This window comes from Mustela nivalis (assembly GCF_964662115.1).
Source record: "Mustela nivalis genome assembly, chromosome: 10".
NCBI classification, from domain to species: domain Eukaryota; kingdom Metazoa; phylum Chordata; class Mammalia; order Carnivora; family Mustelidae; genus Mustela; species Mustela nivalis.
Genome location: NC_139029.1, coordinates 85,939,723 through 85,961,770, shown reverse-complemented (window position 1 = coordinate 85,961,770; position 22,048 = coordinate 85,939,723). Strand labels below are relative to the sequence as shown.

At 35.6% G+C, this 22,048-nt stretch overlaps 1 protein-coding gene across 3 annotated transcripts in view; it reads right to left on the bottom strand.

Annotated features, from left to right (window-relative positions):
• Positions 1-13,310: 13,310 nt before the first annotated feature.
• Positions 13,311-22,048, bottom strand: part of LOC309842381 (pancreatic alpha-amylase) — a 224,572-nt gene continuing 215,834 nt past the window's right edge. For 2 of the 3 annotated variants that reach the window (XM_082686501.1, XM_082686502.1), the window contains exons 2-11: positions 21,636-21,849; positions 21,171-21,317; positions 20,154-20,351; positions 19,494-19,724; positions 18,268-18,401; positions 17,387-17,509; positions 17,194-17,293; positions 15,077-15,195; positions 14,842-14,967; positions 13,311-13,538 (exon numbers count right to left, since the gene is read on the bottom strand). In XM_082686501.1, the coding sequence (XP_082542627.1) occupies positions 13,349-13,538; positions 14,842-14,967; positions 15,077-15,195; positions 17,194-17,293; positions 17,387-17,509; positions 18,268-18,401; positions 19,494-19,724; positions 20,154-20,351; positions 21,171-21,317; positions 21,636-21,849 (1,582 nt within the window). In that variant the 3' untranslated portion in view covers positions 13,311-13,348. The remainder of the gene's footprint in view (positions 13,539-14,841; positions 14,968-15,076; positions 15,196-17,193; positions 17,294-17,386; positions 17,510-18,267; positions 18,402-19,493; positions 19,725-20,153; positions 20,352-21,170; positions 21,318-21,635; positions 21,850-22,048) is intronic. The other variant, XM_082686503.1, reaches the window with a different exon arrangement.

The window sequence follows — 22,048 nt, the reverse complement described above, 5'->3', positions numbered from 1 at the left end:
TGGCTGCTCCCATATTGGGGGCATAAATATTTATAATTGTTAGATATTCTTGGTGGATAGTCCCTTTAAGAATGATGTAGTGTCCTTCTGTATCTCTGACTACAGTCTTTAGTTTAAAATCTCATTTATTTGATAATGAGAATCGCTGCCCCAGCCTTCTTTTGAGACCCATTGGCATGAAAGATGCTTCTCCATCCCTTCACTTTCAGTGTGGGTGTATCCTTAGGTTCAAAATGAGTCTCTTGTAGACAACATATGGATGGGTCCTATTGTTTTATCTAATCTGCAACCCTGTGTCATTTTATGGGCACATTTAGGGCATTCATGTTGAGAGTGATTATTGAGAGATATGTTTTTATTCACATTGTGTTACCTGTGAAATCTGTTTCTATAGATTGTCTCCATACATTTCTGTTCAATGATATTCCTTGGTTATTTTTCCCTCTTTTATAGAACTCCCCCCTCCTTAATATTTCTTGCAGTGTTGGCTTGGTGGTCACATACTCTTTTAAACCCTGCCGGTCTTGGAAGCTCTTTATCTCTCCATCCATTTTGAATGTCAGTCTTGCTGCATGTTCTTCTCATTTAGTGCCCTGAATATATCTTTCCAGCCCTTTCTGGCTTGTCAGGTTTCTGTGGACAGGTCTGACGTTATGCTGGTGGACCTTCCTTTGTAAAGAAGGAAAAAGGAAGGAATCTCTTCCCCTTAGCTGCTCTCAGGAGCTCTTGTCTAAAATTATGATTCATCAATATCACAATCAAGTGTCTCAAGGTCTTTCTAGATTCATTGATCTTGAGGGAGTGATCTTTCTGCCTCTAGCACCCTAACACTGGCTGCATTCCCCAGATGGGAAAATTTTCATGGAGAATTTGTTCAACATATCTTCTAGTCTTCTTTCTTTCTCCTTCCCCTCAGGGATTCCAATAATTCTGACATTGGAAAGTTTCATGGCATCATTTATTTCCTAATTCTGTTTTCTTGGTTTCTAAGCTGTTTCTCCCATGCCTCCTCCTGATCCTTTTTCTCTATCAGTTTGTCCTCTAGATCACTAATTCTGCTTCAGTTATCCTAGCTGCTAGAGAATTTATATTAGATTGGCTCTTATTGATAGCATTTTTAACTTCTTCCTGGTGAGCTTTCTCTTCAGCCCTTAGAGATCTATGTCGTCACTAATGGTTTTCTCCAACCTAGCCATTGCCTGGGTAATTGTTACCCTGAATTCCCTTTCCAACATACTGTTTATGTCTATATCCAATATTTCTGATGGAGAGGGCACAGTCTCTAAATTTTTCCTCTATTGAGTGTTCCTTCTCCCAGTCATTTTGGTGAGAGTTAATTGAGGGGATGTGTAGCTGAATATATCAACCATGATCCAGGGAAGTGCACCCTGGAATGCTTCTGAGCAATCAGAAGTCACCACTAAAAGGAAAGAAAAAAAGAGAGAGAGAGAGAAAGGGAGAGATAAAAAAGAATTGAAGACCCAGCCAAAATGGACCCCAAAGGTAAGATTTATAAGCTCTACAAACAAAAATGGACAAATAAAAAGACTGACAAAAGTAAACGTCAAGAAAAAAAAAAATTTAAAGAACCCATACAAAATGAACCTCAAGGATAAGATTTATATAATACCAGAACAAAAACAAATATGCAGAAACACTGACAGAAGGAAAAGATGGGAGGGTGGTTATAAATCCTTGATGTGGGGGAGGATGGCTATTTGTATCTTGATATCTTTGTTAAAGGACTCAACTTTCCAGTGACAAAGGGAGATTAAAACTGGTTTATATATAGGGGTAATACTGTTTAGGGACAGAGGATTACCTTGAAGCACATATCTATATGTATATTTAAAAAAATAGAAAAGAGGGACGCCTGGGTGGCTCAGTGGGTTAAGCCTCTGCCTTTGGCTCAGGTCATGATCTCAGGGTCCTGGGATCGAGTCCCACATCGCGTTCTCTGCTCAGCAGGGAGCCTGTTCCCTCTCTTTCTCTCTCTGCCTGCCTCTCTGCCTCCTTGTGATCTCTGCCTGTCAAATAAATAAATAAAATCTTTTAAAAAAATAGAAAAGAAAAAGAAAAACACAGGCATATGTATGAAAAAAGTTCAAGTTAAAAGGTTATTACAGAATATGTTGTATTGAAACTCTAGTTGTAATGGTAAGTAAGTTAAAAAAAATTAAACAGAATAAGAATAGTGAGAATGAATTAAAAATAACAATTATAGCCATGAAATATACAGACATGTTTTAGGGTAATACTAGGAGCTTAATATTTTGTTTTCCCCTGATATTGGGGTTGTACAGTTTTATGGTGACACCGTAGTGGTTGTCCTCTCATTCTTTTGGCTGGCTTTCTAGGGAAGGGGCCTGCCATATTGTTTTTCAGTCAGTCTTGCTTGGGTTGAGTCCTCTTGCTCCCTATCAAGGGGCTGAGCTCTGTGGAAACCAATTTCTCAGGCTTTTGTTCTCTGGAGGTTTTTGTTCTTTGGCAGCTTTTTGCAGCTTGTTGGAGCTTTAGTGGAAAGCAAACTGTGCCCAAAGCCCCTGTCTCAGAGAGAAGCCTCTGTCCGCTCCTCTCTGGATTGTCCAGAACACACAGATTCTCCCTCTGCAAACTCCGCTGAATCATGCAACCTCCCACAGGCACTGAACATCCCCAGCCACTGTCTCAGGGGTTCCCCAAAGTGCCCGCTTGTCTCTGCACCTCTGTGCCACTAGAACTATGAGTGATATTGGTTCAAAGAGCCCACTTCTGGTGGTTGCCTTTGCCAGGACTGCTGTCTGGGGTCCAGACCTCATGGCTTCACAGGTCATTGTCTGCTGAGAGATCATGACCAGAGATAGTGTGCTGAGTTCTTTCAAGCCCGGGTTGAGAGTGTCCAGACTCTTGGCAGGTCCTAGAGACAGATGGCTAGCACCCTCATGAAACTCTCTCAGGCATGGGTGGGGAGCAAAATTCAGAGCCTGGTCACGCAGTGCACACAGAGCACAGAAGATTGTATCTCTAGAGAGTGCAGGCTGGCACCCACCTCAGACTCCCTCATGCAGGGGCGGGGGTGTTCCTAGCTGAGTGGTGGTACAAGCCACACAACCTAGGGGGCTCTAGGACCAAGAACTGCAGGCTCTGCCACCATATTCTCTCTGGCATAGGTGGTTGCCGGCAGTGGCCGTCCTGGGTCCATGGCCTTAGGCCTGTTCCTATGACCTCCTGATTCCACCAGTTGCTCCTTAAGATCTTTTGCTCTTTTTGAGTGCTTTTAACCAGACTCCAAGTTAATGCTGGTCCCCAATCACAGGGACTTTCATATTGGGGTATTACTTTCCAATAGGTTGGTTCAGGTGGCCCCTCCACCTCCTCTTCATCTTCCAATATCAGTTCAATCATTCTTACTTTGCTTTACCTCTCCACAGGTGTCTTCTGACTCCGTAGAGATCCAGAAGTGTATAAGACCATCTCAGGCTGATGTCATGGGTGTTCAGTGTTCTGGTAGATAATTAATTCACTTTAGGGGACAAGTTGAAACAGTGTCTCCTCCTTCTCCGCCATCTTGACAGTCCTCCTCTTTTAACGTTTTTTTAACTATTATATCTTATCAACACCTTTTAAAAAAACCTTTTTAAATGTTCATTGTTATAGTCACATTTTATCCCTTCATTGTATTTAACTTCATTTTTTGTATACATATAGGTTCTTTTTCTTTAAGATTTTGGGATGTATTTCTTCTAATAGATCAAAATACACCCTAAATCTAGATCCAGCCTGAACACATTCTCTCTCTTTTTTTTTCTTCTTTTTCCAACCAACTTATCTTATCAATACCTTTTTTAGAATCTTTTTCATTCTCATCTTTAAAGTCATATTCCAGGGCGCCTGGGTGGGTCAGTGGGTTAAACCTCTGCCTTCAGTTTGGGTCATGGTCTCAGGGTCCTGGGATCAAGCCCCACAATGGGCTCTCTGCTTGGTGGGGAGCCTGCTTCCCCCTCTCTCTCTGCCTGCCTCTCTGTCTACTTGTGGTGTCTCTCTCTGCAAATAAATAAATAAAATCTTTAAAAAAAATAAAAAAATAAAGTCATATTCCATCCCTTCATCACATTTACCCTTATTTTTGCATATACATATAAGTTTTTCTTTCTTTAAAATTTTGGGAGGTAGTTTCTTCTAAGACACCAGAATACACCCAAAATCAAGTGGGTGGCTCTGCTTTATTCACCAGTCTAATATATATATTTTATATATATAATATAAAAATAAAAATATTTTTATCTTATATAAAATTTAATATAAATTATAAAATTTTTTATATGAAATAAATTTTATATAAAATAAAAAATAAAAATATAAAAATAAAAAATAAAATATATATTTTTTATTTTTTATTTTAATTTTCCCCCTGTCTTCATCCCCCCAATCCCCGGTGGTTAGCATATATTTTTCTGAGGTCTTTGTCACCCTTTTAGTATTTTAGTATCTTAATCTCTCATTCATATATTCTTACCTGGATAAAATGACAAAGTGGAAAAACTTATGACAAAAAAAAAAAAAGGAACAAGAGGCAGTACCAACAGCCAGGGACCTAAGCAATATGGACATTGGTAATACATCAGAACTAGAATTCAGAATAATGATTACCAACATGCTAGCTGGGCTGCAAAATGGCATGGAGAATCCCTTTCTGGAGAAATAAAAGAACTAAAATCTAACCAAGTTAAAAATCAAAAAAGCTATTAATGATGTTTAATCAAAAATGGAGGCTCAGGGTGCCTGGGTGGCTCAGAGGGTTAAAAGCCTCTGCCTTCAGCTCAGGTCATGATCTCAGTGTTCTGGGATCGAGCTCCTCATCAGGCTCTCTGCTCAGCAGGGAGCCTGCTTCTTCCCCTCTCTCTTTGCCTGCCTCTCTGCCTACTTGTGATCTGTCTGTTAAGTAAATCAATAGAATATTTTTAAAAAATGGAGGCTCTAGAAGTAAGTCAATCAGAGAAAGACAATCATCATATGATCATCTTGATATGAGGAATTTGAAAGGCAAAGTGGGCATTTGGGGGTAGGGAAGGAAAAAATGAAACAAGATGGGATCAGGAGGGAGACAAACCATAAGAGACTCTTAATCTCACAAATAAACTGAGTGTTGCTAGGGGAAGGGGTGTACGGAGAAGGTAGTTGGGATATGGACCTTGGTGAAGGTATGTACTATGGTGAGTGCTGTGAAGTTTGTAAGCCTGATGATTCACAGACCTGTACCCCTGGGGCTAATAATACATTATATGTTAATTTAAAAAAGAACTCAATCAGAAGAGGAAAGAATTAGAAAGAACTCAAATACATGGAGGCTAAAGAGAATCCTACTAAAGAATGAATGGGCCACCCAGGAAATAAAAGAAGAATTGACTAAAGTCATGGAAACAAATGAAAATGAAAACACAAATATTCAAAATCTGTAGGACACAGCAAAGGCAGTCCTGAGAGGAAAGTGTATAGCTATACAAGCCTTTCTCAAGAAACAAGAAAGGTATCAAGTACATAGCCTAACCTTACATCTAAAGGACCTGGAGAAAGAATAGCAAAGAAAGCCTAGACCCAGCAGGAGAAGAGAGATCATAAAGATCAGAGCAGAAATCAGTGAAATAGAAACCAAAAGAACAGTGGAACAAATCAACAAAACTTGGAGCTGGTTCTTTGAAAGAATAAATAATATTGATAAACCCCTGGCAAGATTTATCAAAAAGACAAGAGAAAGACCCAAATAAATAAAATCATGAATGAAAGAAGAAAGATCGTAGCCAACACCAAAGAAATACAAACAATTATAAGAACATATTATGAGCAACTATATGCCTGCAAATTTGACAATCTGGAAGAAATGAATACATTCCTAGAGACATATTAACTACCACAACTGAACCAGGAAGAAATAGAAAACCTGAACACACTCATAACTCAGTAAGGGGATTGAAGCAGTCATCAAAAATCTTCCAAAAACAAGATCCCAGGGCCAGACGGCTTCCCAGGGGAATTTTACCAAGTACTTCAAGAATTAATACCTATTCTCCTGAAACTGTTCCAAAAAATTAGAAATGGGAGGAAAACTTCCAAACTCATTTTATGAGCCCAGCATTACCTTGATCCCAAAACCAGACAAAGACCCCATTAAAAAAGAGAATTACAGACTAATATCCTTGATGAACACAGATGCAAAAATTCTCACCAAAATCCTAGCTAAAAGGACCCAGCAGTACATTAAAAGGATTATTCACCTCTACCAAGTGGGATTTGGGCTGCTAGTTTGGTTCAACATCCCCAAATCAATCATTATGATACAATAAAAGAAAGAACAAGAACCATATGATACTCTCAATGGAGGCTAAAACAATGCAGCATCCTTTCTTGATCAAAACTCTTCAAAGTGTAGGGATAGAGGGCACATACCTCAATACCATCAAAGCCATCTATGAAAAACCCACAGTGAATATCATTCTCAATAGAGAATAACTAAGAGCTTTTCTCCTAAGGTCAGGAACACAGCAAGGATGTCCAGTATCACCACTGCTATTCAATGTAGTACTAGAAGTCCTAGCCTCGGGATTCAGACAACAAAAAGAAATAAAAGGGATCCGAATCAGCAAAGAAGTTAAACTCTCACTATTTGCAGATGATATGATATTTTATGTGGAAAACCCAAAAGACCACACTCCAAATCTGCTAGAACTTGTACAGTAATTCAGTTAAGTGTCAGATATAAAATTAATGCACATAAATCAGTTGCATTTCTATACACCAACAACAAGACAGAAGAAAGAGAAATTAAGGAGTCAATCCCATTTACAATTGCACCCCAAACCATAAGATACCTAGGAATAAAGGAATAAACCTAACCAAAGAGGCAAAGAATCTGTACCCAGAAACCTATAAAGTATTCATGAAAGAAGCTGAGGAAGACACAAATAAATGGAAAAGTTTCCCATGCTCCTGGATTGAAAAAACAAATATTATGAAAATGTCTATGCTACCTAAAGCAATCTACACACTTAATGCAATCCCTATCAAAATATCATCTATTTTTTTCAAAGAAATGGAACAAACAATCCTAAATTTCATATGGAACCAGAAAAGGCCCCAAATAGCCAAAGGAATGTTGAAAAAGAAAGCCAAAGTTGGTGTCGTCGCAATTCTAGACTTCAAGCTCTATTACAAAGCCATAATTAAGACAGTATGGTATTGGCACAAAAACAGAGAGTTCCCAGAAATAGACCCTCAACTCTATGGTCAACTAATCTTTGATAAAGGAGGAAAGAATATCCAATGGGAATATGACAGTCTCTTCAACAAATGGTGTTGCCATTAATAGTTTAATCCAGCCTGACCATTATCTTCATAACTGCTACCCTGAAGTCCATTTCTGATATTTTGTTTAGATCCATATCCATTAAATCTGCTAAAGAGGCCATTATGTCTGGGCTTTCTTTGTTGGGAATTCCTCCCCCTTGTCATTTTGTTGAGTTGTGGTTGAGGGGATGTATAACTGAAAATATCAACCACTATCCAAGCAAGGTGCACCCTGGAAAGTTTCAGAGAAACTGGAAGTCACTGCCAAAAAGAAATAAAAAACAAACAAAAAAAACCCAGCCAAAATGAGCCCCAAGAGTAATATTTATAAAGTACAAAAACAAAAACAAACAAAAATACCAACAAAAGAAAAAGGAAAAAAAAAAGCTGCCAACTGAGCCCCAAGAATAAGATTCATAATGTACAAAAACAAAAACCAACAAACAGAAAAACTGACAAAAGAAAAAGAAAAAGAAAAGAAAAACAGAAGATAAAAAAGGCTAGTAATAGAATGGTGGTTATAATCCCTCAGTGTGGGTGAGGAAGGGTACTTCAGTTCTTCCTGGGTGTATCTTGTTATCTTTGTTAAAGGACTTCACTTTTCATAGAAACAGGGAAATTAAAACTGGTATGTGTGTGTGTATATACATATATATATGTATACATATATATATACATATATATATGTATATACACATGTATATATAGAGAGAGAATAGGGAAAAAAGGACTACATTGAATCTTACATCTATACATATTTTAAAAAGAAAAATAAAAAAGTATATGTAAGAAAAAGTTCAAGTTAAAAAGTTACTATGGAATATGTTGTATTAAGCAATCTAGTTGAATGGTAAGTAGGTAAAAAAAATAAAAGAACAAGAATCATGAGAAAGAATTTTTTAAAAAGAGAGAGAGAGAGAAAGAGATAGTGAAAAAAGTTGTATCTGAGAAATACACGGGCCTCAAGGTAATACCAGAATATAAAAAAATATACTGTTTTCTCCTGGTGTTGGGATTTTACAGTTTTATGGGGACCCTGGGGTTGTGGTCTGCTTGTTCTTTCAGCTTGATCTTGTACTTTCAGCTGCCATGTTGTTTTTCAGTCAGTCCTGCTTGGGTGGAGTTGATCTGCCTGCTATCAAGGGGATGGGATCCATGGAAAGAGTTTTATCTGGGTTTTGTTCTCTGGAGGCTTGGTTCTCTGGTGACTTTTCACACGCTTTTGGAAGGTCAGAGCAACGTAAATTCTCCACAACCAGACTTGGCCTCAGAAAGAAGCCATAGTCTGCTCCTCTCAAAATGGTCAAGAACACACAGACTCCCCCTCTGCCAAGCCCATTGAATACTGCAGCCGCCCACAGGCAGTGCACACCCTTACACACTGTCTCAGTGGTCACCCAAGGCCTCTGCTTTTCTCTGTGCCACTGTGGCCACCCAGGACCCACTGATATTGGTCCAGGCAAGCACAGTCCCAGCAGCTGTCATTCCCAGGGCTGCTGACTCAAGTCCGTGCTGGGTTCTGAGAGGTGTGGCGGAGGTGGCAGCAGCTGTAGTTGTGGCAGCAGCCACCAGCCCCCAGGAACTGCTGAATGGAGTCTGCACCAGGTCCTCTCAGGCATGGATGGGTCATGGCTTGGATCTGTCCTGGGACCCTCGGCTTAGGTTTGCAGTTGTGGCCACCTGGTCCCAACAATTACCCCTCAAGTCCCTTTATTTCTGTTTGAGTGCTGTTTTCGATCCCTTACCATCTCTCAGCCACTGGTCTCCAAGCTATTGCTAGTCTGCAAGCACAGGACACTTTTGCATTGGGGTGTTAGTTTTCAATGGCTCCCTTCTGAGGGCTCCCTCCCCCTTCTGTTTATCCCCGGATATCTGTCTTCACACTCTCAACATCTCTGTACCTCTCCGCTGATGATCCTCTCTCCCTGTAGAGATCCAGAAGTGTATAATCTTCATCTCAGGCTGACTCATGTGTGTTCAGTGTGCTCTGGTAGATATCTAGTTCAGTCCAGGGGACAAGTTGAAATAGAGTCTCCCACTCCTCTGCCATCTTTCACCCTCCCCCATAAAGACACATTGTTCCTGAAGATATGAAGAAGTGTGTATTTAACCAGAAATAGTGGTTAGTGTATAATGTATAATTTCTCATTCAGTACACCAAACTAAAAAAGTAGATGTTACTTTCCTTTTATAGAGAAAGAAACTGAGGTTCAGAGAGGCATTTTTAAAATGTCCATTGAATTGATTATGAAAATATAATATTTTGTTACTCAAAATAGATCTTTAAAAACATCAAAGAAAAATATTGAGTTGGATTTGACAGATTTGCAATTATAAGGAAATAATAAATATCACCTTTTATTCCAGTGTAAGTGGTGCTGTTTGAACCTAAATCCTTTCAACACAACTATTTCTTTCTAAATAGGTTATGTGAGTGGCTCCAAGCCACTCACATTTTTTCCTCCCAGACTTATGTTCAAGGGCAAAAAGAGCAAATAGACTGTGTATTTACCCATCTGTTCCAATTCTTGTGAAAGACCTTTAAAGGTCTTTTAATATATCACTTTACTTCTGTTGTTTTTTTTTTTAAGTTCTGTTTTTATTGGAGTTCTTAGATGATTTCTTCTAAAACCTTAGGATTTTCTGCAACAAATTGTAAGCTACTACTGATACATCTAGATTTTTCTGCTTTATATCTACTTGTGTGTGTGTGTGTGTGTGTGTGTGTCTGTGTCTGTGTTTAGAGAGAGAGATTTGTAAGGGCAAACAAAGCAGAAGAAAAACTCTTCTTAATCAATTTAAGGATTGATTCTTCTTTAATTTACTTAAACTAGCCCTGAGTTAAGCTCCTGAACTTTATTCCAGTCAATTCCAAATTGGAGAAGGAATTTACTTTAATATTTAAATATAAAATTTAAATATAAAAAAGAAATATGGGAGTTTCTTTTAATACACAAGAACAAAATGCAAATGTTCAAAAACTGGTTTAAATACTCAGAGATATTTCTTTTTTTTTTTTTTAAAGATTTTATTTATTTATTTGACAGTCAAGTAGGCAGAGAGGCAGGCAGAGACAGAGAGAGGAGGAAGCAGGCTCCCTGCTGAGCAGAGAGCCCAATGCGGGGCTCGATCCCAGGACCCTAGGATCATGACCTGAGCCAAAGGCAGAGGCTTTAACCCCCTAAGCCACTCAGGCACCCCCTCAGAGATATCTCTATCCCTTTCAAAAACTGCCTCATTTCTCTCTTAATACCACATAAAAGTGATCTCTTTAGAGATTTGGTTTATTGAACATAAACAAAACTTTGGTCATTTATTGGTCCAACATCTAGATGTACTTTATTTGGAAGTTTAATGATAATAATAATGGTACTATTAATCATATTGCTGAGATTAGTCTGGAAGGTATGGCACCGAGCTTGTTTCAATCATTCTCTGTGATCATATTCCATGATGATATTTAGTGGTTCAGTTTTGACTTGCAAGTGAAAGTCTAATCATAAACAATGATTCTTCAACATATTTTTCCTTCCATGAGAAGAGAAATTACTCAGTATTCACAGGCAGAATTGCTTCTATACATAAAATAAAACATCTAAAAGAAGAAACTATTAACAAGTTCTTAAGTATGAGAAATCACTAAGAACATAGCATAAATTTATTTAAGATGTATTATATTAAGATCAATGTGGCCTCATTTTTCCTGTTTGAAGAAAACTACATTGACATAAGAGGGGCATAGCTTACAAAAAAAAAATTTTGAAGGTTGCATTTTGTATATATTGTATATAAGATATCTGTGAATCTTGAAGTGGAGTAAACATCTGTTAGAAATGTGAGGTTAAAGTCCAAGAAAAGATCTGAATTGGAGGTATAGGTCTTCATGTAAAAGTCTGTGTTTTAAATTCATGGAAAAGCTTGCAAATACTTAGAAGAAAGAGGATGAATAAAAAGAAGAGAGTTAGATCCAAATGAGTCTTTAGGTCAGATAGAAGATAAGCCAGAAAAAGAATCTGAAAAAGAGCCACCAGTGAGAAAAAAAGGAAAACCAGAGAGTAGATGAAGACTGAAGGAAGAGAGGAGGAGAGACTGGCTCACATGTCGAATACTGTTGTGAAATAAAGTAAAATGAAGATAGAGAAGCACATTGGATTAGTAACATCAGTGTTTTTGGTGATGTTGACAAGAGTAGATTCAGTGTCAGTGTTTTTGGTGAGGTTGACAAGAGTAGATTCAGTGAAGTCATGATTAGAAACTGGACAATGAGGAGATGAAAATGACTAATGTTGAAAATGTAGAGATTATGTGGTAAAAACAGCAGCTCAGCTAGGAAGGGAAGAAAATAAGTGGGTTATACTGAGAAAAATTCTGGAAGTCATGGATTTTTTAGTTGGAAGACTAATAAATGTAATCTCAGGTACTAATCTAGCAAAATAGGAAAGATTATTAAATTAGAAGAGAAAGAATAATCTTTTTTTTTCTTTTTTTTTTTTTTTTGAAGAAACGGAAAGGGAGGGGCACCTGGGTGGCTCAATGGGTTAAGCCGCTGCCTTCAGCTCAGGTCATGATCTCAGGGTCCTGGGATCAAGTCCCACATCGGGCTCTCTGCTCAGCAGGGAGCCTACTTCCCTCTCACTCTCTCTGCCTGCCCCTCTGCCTGCTTGTGATCTCTGTCTGTCAAATAAATAAATAAAATCTTTAAAAAAGGAAAGAAAGAAAGGGAGAGGGAGGTGGGTAGGAGGGGCAGAAGAAGAGGGGAAGAGAGAGAATCTTAAGTAGATTCCATTTCCAGGGCACAGCCCCACATGGGTCTTGATCTCACAACCCTGAGATCATGACCTGAGTGGAAATCAAGATTCCAATGCTTAACCAACTTGAGCCACTCAGGTGCTCTGAAAAAAGGGTAATTTAAGAAATAAAGTTACCCACCAGATAAAAATGGAACGGTATTAACACAAGTGAAGAGAATGGCCTTTGATAAAATAAAGTACACTTTCTTCATTATGACAGAAAGAAAGAAAAAAATAATAATAATAGGGACCAGGTTTCTGCGTGGCTCAGTTGGTTAAGTACCCAGCTCTTGATTTTGGCTCAGATCATGATCGCAGGGTTGTGAGATCAAGGCCCCTGTTGGGGCTCTGTGCTGGGCATGGAGTCTGCTTAAGATTCTCTCTCAACTCTGCCCCTCCCTATTTGCTCTCTCCCTCAAAATAATAATGATAATAATATTAAGAATAATTATAGATAAATTTACAGGTGAAAAGAAGAGGGAATTTCCAAATTATGGCTTTTATTTTATCACTCAAGCATAAGAAAAACAACTGACAGTTATAAGACACAGATGAGATCCTTACCAAATTTCACTTTAAAAGTCAAGGTGAAGGAAAATGAATAGCTGGAGGATCAGGAAGAAAATCCAGAACATATGGTATAATGAGAGTCCTAAATAATTACATCCATCCATATGGGGGTTAAGAAATGGAACAAAAAACCCATACATCTACATCAAGTTAAAGACATTACAAAGAGAAGAGAAAAATTGAGAGAAAGTAGAAGATTTTTATGAGTTCCATAACTGAGACTTATATCTTGCATAATTTAAGTTTATTTTTTAACTTATTAACTGTAAAAGGGCTTTCATAAAGTTGAAGTCACTCAAATGTTATAACTTTGTATGGGAAGAATTAAATCAGATATTCCTAACTATTAGAAACACTTGATGGAATAAATACATAAATACATACTGGGAAATAGTGTTAATGGCAACAAGCATATTTGTTAAGATGACTCCCTGAATTCTTAGAAATTCTTTTGACAAATAATCATCATGAGTTTTCTAAAATATAACATGGTATCAATTGTAGCTACATATATAATTATATGTGATTTTTATGCTTTTCTGAGCTTTTCAATTTGATTACTTACAGCTTTTACCAAAAATTAATGAATTGTAAGAATACACACACACACACAAAAAGAAATACACTTGGTTATTTCTCTGAGTATGTGAACTTATTTATTTCAAGTTTTATAATTTAGATTCAGCATGAATTGCAATAAATGGATCTTCAGCAGAGTTACTAATAGAAAAATGAGCATTTCCATCCCCAGAAACATAGATTTTAATTCCCGTACAATTGCCATCAATTTTATCTCCAGAAATAACATCACAATATGTGCCAGCAGGAAGACCAGTTTGCAAAGTTAAAGATAATGACCTGTAAAATAAAATTTAAGATTTAACTTGAATTTAGCACAATTAAAAGCAAGATTTCAGACTATCTCTAAAAGCTTAACTGTGTGCTGTAGAACTCTAAGCAGTCAAAGACTCAGTGAGAAGAAAATATAAAGACCTCTCTAGTAGATGTGAACAGTTTTCCAAAACTAAAAGTAATTTTACAGAAAGCTTAGCAATTTCTTAGTCAGCAGTAAATATTACCACAAAATTATGGTTGAGGAATATCAGTGAAAATTTGAGTGAATTGTCACTCTTAGATAAAAGTACTTCTTGTGGTAAACACAAATATTTTAAATTTGTCCTCATCTAAACTTAAGAAGATACTAATTACTTTCAATAATTTAAACTTGGTTATTTCTGCAAAAATATTTCACAAGAGGAGAAAATGAATTTGGGCTGGAAGTAAAAATAATTTAGCATTTTATGAAGAAGTATATGGTTTTAAATATAAAGCTCTCTCATAAATTTATTTTGCTTTTCCCATCCAAAAGACAGAAATTAAAGAAGAATTTAAGAAGCCATAGCTTCTTTTGGTAAGAAAGAGATATATTTGATTTATCTTTTTCTCAGTAAAATATAATGTAGGCTAAAATGAATTAAGCATGAGTGAAAACTGGCCTTGGAATTGAGACATTTCAACTTCTTGCAAAGACATCTTCTAAGTCCTAGTTCTATATATTAGGAAATCAATACACTAGAGGCAAAGGATGTAAGTATAACCAATGGAAGTAAGAAGCAGTCTCAGAACAAAAACTGAAAATCTCCTGAAGTGAATCACTGACCAACCATAAGATACAGGTTCTTTATACATATGCTTTAAAAAATATATTATTTGTCAGAAAGGGAAGTGAAAAAAAAAGAAAAAAAAACAGATACAAGAATACTTGAAAGAGAGAACTAAAAAAAGGCACTTCAAATTATTGAGGCAATAATTTTCCATTATTTAAAAAGTAAGGGGGATTATTAGTTCTAGTGATTTCACAACCTTTATATTAACTATTCTGCGTATTTTGTGTGGGGTGTATATGTGAGCCTATGTGTGTGCCTCATATATCTGCATGTAACAGGCAAGGATGCACATAAAATCACTCTACTTAGAACAGAGAACCCTTATAAAGAAGAGATCAGAATAAAAGCCATCATCATTTTTCTTCTGATTTCTGTGGTTTCTTAATCCACTAAGGAATTTTTCAGATATGAAAAAAGTAAATGTGCAAGAAGAGAAAGTAGTAAATCAAGAACATTTTAATATAAAATGTTATTTCTAATTGAGATCTGCTTACCAGTCATCATTGTTAAAGACAATGAATCCTCTGTTTCCTCTTCCAAAAGCTACTTGGTTGCTACCATTATCCCACCAGTTTGTAAAAGGTTGGCCATCAACTATATTACGGAACATAACCATGTTCCTAAAAATATAATACCACATAAAATGCTAATGAATACATTAACAGTTTAATGAAATGAAATGTTAAGAATGTTTATTATTAGAAGACATCTCTAAATAAGAATGCCCACCTTATTTGACGCCATCGATGTTCACAGACCCAATCATTACCACAAGTAGTGTCTGGATTAATAGTAACTTCTTTAATTACCCCATTATTATTTGGTGGCCCAATCCAATCATTAACATCCTTAAGTAAAGAGAAAAAAAGAAAAAATTTTAAAAGCCCTGACTTTTAACATTTCATGTATTTGTCTCTTTTCTCTCCAGAACACCAAACCTAATCTGTCTTGTGTCTCTGCATTGTCTTCATTTAGAATCTAAATCCCTTGGTATTTTTACAGTCTTTTACCAAGTCCTCACCATTGTCTCGCCAATTTTTCATTCTCTAGTGCCATATTTTAAAGGTAAGGGTTTTTTGCCCTTTTATTTTCTTTCCAAGGAATTGCCATGGAATTTTTTTTAATGATTTTTATTTATTTATTTGTCAGAGAGAGAGAGAGAGAGTGAGCACAAGTACACAAGCAGGCAGAGGCAGAGAAAGAAGGAGCCCGATGCGGGACTCGATCCCAGGACTCTGGAATTATGACCCAAGCTGAAGGCAGTGGCTTAACCGACTGAGCCACCCAGGCGTCCCTGCCATGGAATTTTTAATAAATATCACTGTCAATAGTGCAATGATATTGAAGTGGCAAGGATTCCAGTGTCAGAAACAGCAGAATGGAAACAAAGATTCTATTACTATTAGTCAAGAAAACTTAGTTAATATACATATCTTCTCTGTGTCTAATTTTCTTCTATAAAACGGGGATATTGTTTAGTTGCTATAAAATTTAAATAATACATATGAAAATGCCTTGAATATGATAAATTGCTAAATAAGCACTCATTTCCTTCATTCTTTCTTCTAGATAAATGTGCTAATCAATACTTCACAATATTCTTTATTAAATTGACCAAAGTTTTAATATTGTGCTTTTCTGATTGGCACTTTTAATGATAGTCATAGAAAAAAAAAATGGAAGAAACCAGGTAAATATCAGTCTGGTTTGTAGTGAAAAGTGTTTTTTACTTTAGGTATGAAGTTGCTATTCAATGATGCATCAGAAATCTTCAGTTTAAAAATTTTATTTATTTATTTGAGAGAGGAACAGTGAGAGAGAACATGAGAAGGGAGAAGATCAGAGGGAATAGCCGACTCCCAGTGGAGCAGGGAGCCTGATGCGGGACTCAATCCCAGGACTCTGGGATCATGGCCTGAGCTGAAGGCAGTCGCTTAACCAACTGAGCCACCCAAGCACCCTGAAATCTTCAGTTTAAAAAAGAAAAAAATTTTCCACTAATTTCCAAATACATTCATAATTTTATTTCTCAGTTCCCTTTTTAAAATTGCTATTCAGGGTGCCAGGGTAGCTCAGATCTCAGTGTCCTGGGATGGAGCCCATATTGGGCTCTCTGCTCCGCAGGGAGCCTGCTTCCCCCTTTCTCTCTCTGCCTGCCTCTCTGCCTACATGTGATCTCTGTCTCTCAAATAAATAAATAAAATCTTTAAAAATAAATAAATAAAATTGCTATTTAATATCCTCTATTACCTCAAATATTTTTCTCATCTTTACATTTCCCCAAATAGTTTGCAAATTTCTCCTCTTTAATATATTTTAAAATATCCTCCTCTATATTTTCTTTCCTCTTAAAAGATACTTTCCCTATTTGATCCCAGTTCAACTGAATAATTTCTTTGGATTCCATACAACTTTTTTTTCAAAGTATTTAAAAATATATATTGTTTGTATTATGGGCAGGTACTGTTTTAAGTTCTTTACAAGTGTTAACTTATCCTTATATCAACCCTATGAAGTAGGTACTTATAAAAAGTGCATATTTTCCTTACTATATCCTTATTTTTTTCTTTTTTTTTTTCACTATACCCTTACTTTTAAGTGCTTCTTTGGGGTGAGTGTATTTCTCACTCATATTTTGTCATATTTCTGATATTGCTTGAATACTCTCACAATAAAGACCATGAATTTTAATTCTTTAATATCTACTGCATTACTAACAGTGTCCTATATCAGGTTTGCACGTCAATATTTGATAAATAGTAAATATAATAGCATCATGTACAATTACAACAAAATTCCATTCCCTTCCTTGAGAAAAATATATTTTGGATAACACCAAAACTTACTTTTCCATTTTCAAAGTACCTTGGCCAACGGAAGCTTGACATTACTCGTGTAAACCCATATGGATGAGCAAGCATAAATCCAACTCCCATTTTGTACAGTCTGAAGGTTACAAAATGATATCATCATAAAAGAAAATATTTTTAGCATCATTAAAAGGTAAGTTAAAAAAAGGGGGGGTGCTTTATTACCTACCTAGAGTCCCAGAATGTAAGAATAGATGCTCCTCCAGCTCCATGTCCTCGCTGATTGTCATGGTTATCAACAAAGACAAGTGCTCTATCAGATGGCATAAAACCCCATCCTTCTCCCCAGTTCCTATTAAAACACACACAAAGATATGTATTCTTTTCCAATAGCTTTAGGATAACCCGAATGTGTAGTTCTTTTCGTATAGCAGGCCCAAATGAAATTTTCTAATTAAAATGATTATTCTATAGGAGTTTTTAAAAAATATATAAACAATATACAGATACATTATACATTCCATGTATGTATAAATGTATGAATTACTTGTATTACATTCACATTACAGTTATAAGATTTTTGTTATAAAAAAAGCCATTTTTAGAGATTTTAGTATATTATAACTTAGATAAAACTTCGGAATGATCAATATCCATATGATATCATACAGAATGGAAAACTGGATTAAAAGTAGGTTTCAATATTATATTGTTATAATGTAAATATTCTAATATTTGAAAATAATTGACAATATATGTAAATAATTTTATATAAAATATGTAAATAAGTATAGGTAAATTAAAAATAGTCACCTTGTAAGTACTTCATAAATGATGCAATCATTTTAACAATAACATGGCCTTCACATACTATATGCAAACATGAGTCAAATATAGTATCTCTAGGGTATGTTTTGGGTTTCTAGATACCCTCATGATTGACATTCTTAATAATAAAGATGATAAATTGGAGTGTGGGGAACTATAACCCTCATAACTAGTAACTGAATCCTTAAAAGTTCTAAATAAGTTCCGAAGCTAACTCAGATTGGGATAATAAGACTAATACATCTTTGAAATAATTTAAAAGACAAATTATATTTCATTTACTTTAAATAAGCCATCTTCTCTCCATTCCACTTGCGCAGAACTGTGCCTAGTTTTGCACCATACTTGAATTCTGTCACACGGCCATTTCCAAAGTACTCCGCACTTTTAATTGGCTCACCACCTAGATCAATTACCTAGTAGAAATATAGGGAAATATCATTTTATTTTTTTAACTATTTTTTACCCCTAAAAATATTTATTGCCCTAAAATCAAGTTCATCCTTTTTTAAAAAATATCTTCTTCAGGTCTACTGGTTTTTTTTTTTTTTTGAAATATCATTTTAAATCAGAACTTTAAAGATAATTAACCAACAAGAATACTATTATATAGAAAATGGCTTGAAACTATTTATATTATTTGAAAAAGTGTAAATGGCTTTCCCTAAAAAAAGATTCTTTTTTTGTGCTAAATTATATGCTACAATATTTAAAAAATAATATAACAAGGTGAACTGTTGGCCTGCGAGAATGCTGTCGTAATTTTAGTCTTGCACATAACGATAATAAAAAGGCTTGCATTTCTATAGCACTTGATATCGGGTTCACAACATTTGTAAGTGCTTGACTATGTTAACTCATTAATATTTAGACAAAAGTATAACGATTATCATCCCTTTTCATGTGAAAAAAAATGTTGCACAGAGAGGTTAATCAATTTGCCTAAGTGAACACAGATGATAGTGCTAATGCCAGAATGTAAACTCAGATAGACTGGCTCAAAAAAGCCACTGTAATATTATCTGTCTTTTCTAAAGGTCTCTGGGGAGATGGTAAAAGACACAGATGTCTGCAGCCTAAATAAATTCTCTGCAGTTCCATAAAACTTCTTGTGATAAAGAGTTAGGTGTTAGATACTGTCTCACTAAAAGAGGTTCAAGAAAACTCTTCTATATAAATGATTTAGCCCATAAACAACTGAAATTGTATTAATTAAATCTATCACTTATTATCTTTTTTAAAATTTATTTTATATTTTTTTGTTTATTTGTCAGACAGAGAGCACAAGTAGATAGAGCAGCAGGCAGAGGGAGAGGGAGTAGCAGACTCTCCAGAGAGCAGTGAGCCTACCGGGCTTGATCCCAGGAGCTTGGGATCATGATCTGAGCCAAAGGCAGCCACTTAACCGACTGAGCCACCCACGCACTCCTATCACTTATTTTCTACTGAATTAAATTCTATTATTTCATATACACATGAAATACAGATACATATATGTATTAGTGTACCTCCTGGTAAATGAAAGGTTTACTTCCTTCAGAGAACCACTTTGTATTTAGATTATGCAGCTTATCCAAAATTGCCTTCATGTCTCCAGGCCACATGTGCTTAGAAGCATCAATTCTGAACCCTGCTACACCAATGTCAATGAGGCGGTTCAGATATTTAGCGATTGTAGAACGCACATAATCTTTCTCTAGTGCAAGATCAAGAAGACCAACCAGACGACAATCTCTGACCTATTAAAGGAAACATTTTGTGAGCGATACATAAAACATCACCTTTACCTGAGAATCCATTTAATTATGCATTCATTTATTCATTAACAGATATTTCTGTAGTGTCTTCCTTGCATTAGGAACTGGAGATACTGACACTCTAGTAGGGACATGCCTTTGAAATATTTTCAAAGTATATTTTCAAAGTATAAAAATGGAGTATGTAGGAAATAAAGTAGATGAGCTTTTTGATTGGGACAAATTAAATTGGGGAAAATGTTTTACATATCAATTCAAGTTTCTTACTTTTAAAGAGTCATAGTTGGAATCCTATTTTCCTAAGGAATCCAGGCCAGTATTTAAAATGAAGATCAATAAACTATATGTAGATAATTAAAGGCACAGATAGCTCTTTATTTAGATCACTGTGGGTTTTTTTTCTTTAATTACCTGATAAGGATCATTATAATTCTCAATATCTCCACTTCCAGTTTTACATTTACCATCATTAAAATCCCAACCAGAGAATGGGACTGCTGGAAAATCTCTATATCCAGGGTTGAAGTAACTTCCACAAGTACTGCTCGTTCCTGCACCCACACCATTCCCACACATATGATTAATTACAGCATCCACATAAATATGGACCTGAAAAACAAAGTTTTTATTTCAGTGTGACTTATACAGAGGTAATAATCTATGGTATTATTGACTGAAGTTTATGGTATGTTAATCACCTCCAAAATAGGTCTTTGTTATTTTTTAACTTCTCTTCTTAGTAAATCAAAAGTCAAGAGTGAAGGGAAATTAATGTGAACTGAATACCTATCTGCTTTCTATCATCTTGGTAAAATTCTTATATATGTGATAAAATTATAGAACTGAAACTACCATAACTATGAAAAAATGCAGCCTTTTGGGGGGGAGGTAAGAATCAGCTGAGATGCAAAGAGTAGTGGTCTTTGAAATTTCCATGCATCATCCTAAGAAAGAAGCAGATAGCCTTTATTATTTATTAAGCATCTGAAGGTAAATATTGTCTCTCATGCTCCTTGCCAAAAAGAATATAATTATTTACCATCAAAAACCCTATGTGAAAGAAGACCCAGGAATTGTAGGTGGAGATACAAGTCACACAAAAATTACAGCAAATATCACAATGAGAATTTCCAATTCCTAACTAGAAAAGTATTCCCCAGAAATTTGTATAGTTTTAGAACTAAAAGTTGATACTTGCTTTATAAGTAAGTTCACTTTAAACTTTGACTTAAATTTCTTTAGTACACAAATAGCACATATACAAAAATTCACAAAAGCTGAACATAAGGTAATAATTAAATTTCAGTTATAGCTTAAGTGTAAAGTAAAATAAAAAATAAATATGGAAAACATTTTCTTCAAAACAAGCAGGAGAGAGGAGAAATTATTTTCCTAAATATTTTTTAAAGGAAACTTTAATTCACTTACACCAACATTGTTACATCTAGTCACCATGTCTTTGAATTCATCTTCATTTCCTGATCTTGTGCATAACTTGTAGCTAACTGGTTGATATCTTTCCCACCAAGGTCTTGAAGGGTTATTAATCACAACATTTTCATTGGGTGGAGAGATCTACAAATAAAAAATCATAATAAGTATCAAATTATGGGTTACTTTATATCACTGGGTACTCTAGAGACTAATCAATAATCTAAAATAATTTCTTAATCTTTGTATATACAACTACATTTTTAACAAACACATGAAAATATTAACAACATATTGGAAACGTCCTGCTGAAGAAGGATTATATCAGAAACAAAACATAACATTGCCAACAATACTAAACTTTTTTCTTCCTCAGTAAAACGTTTCAGCTTCACAGATTCAGATGATAGCCATTTACTATAAGCATAGCAAACCACAATTTATACTGTGAACAATACCCACCTGAACCCCTCCAAATCCTTTTGGAGCTAAGTATCGCTCACATTCAAGAGCAATGTCAATCCAGCGCCACTCAAACAGATGGACAATAGTTGTCCGTCCAGGTTTGGTATTTGGGGCATACTGAGCCCAGCAGAACCCAATGATTGAAAGCAATAGAAAGACCTTCATTTTGCTTTGAAGTTGCCAGCATTCCTTCCAGCAAGTATTTATCTTCCTGTAAGAAACATGTTTTACTAAGTAAATGTTAACATGAATAAACACGTAAGGTGTTTATTCAAAATCAGAAAAGGATTATCAATGATAATATTAACAGGTGAAGAATATCTTATAAACAACTTACCCAGGAAAACAATCTAAATGACCTTTTAGAACTTAATGTTTTCCTTACTGAGGGAATATTAACCTTTTTAAAC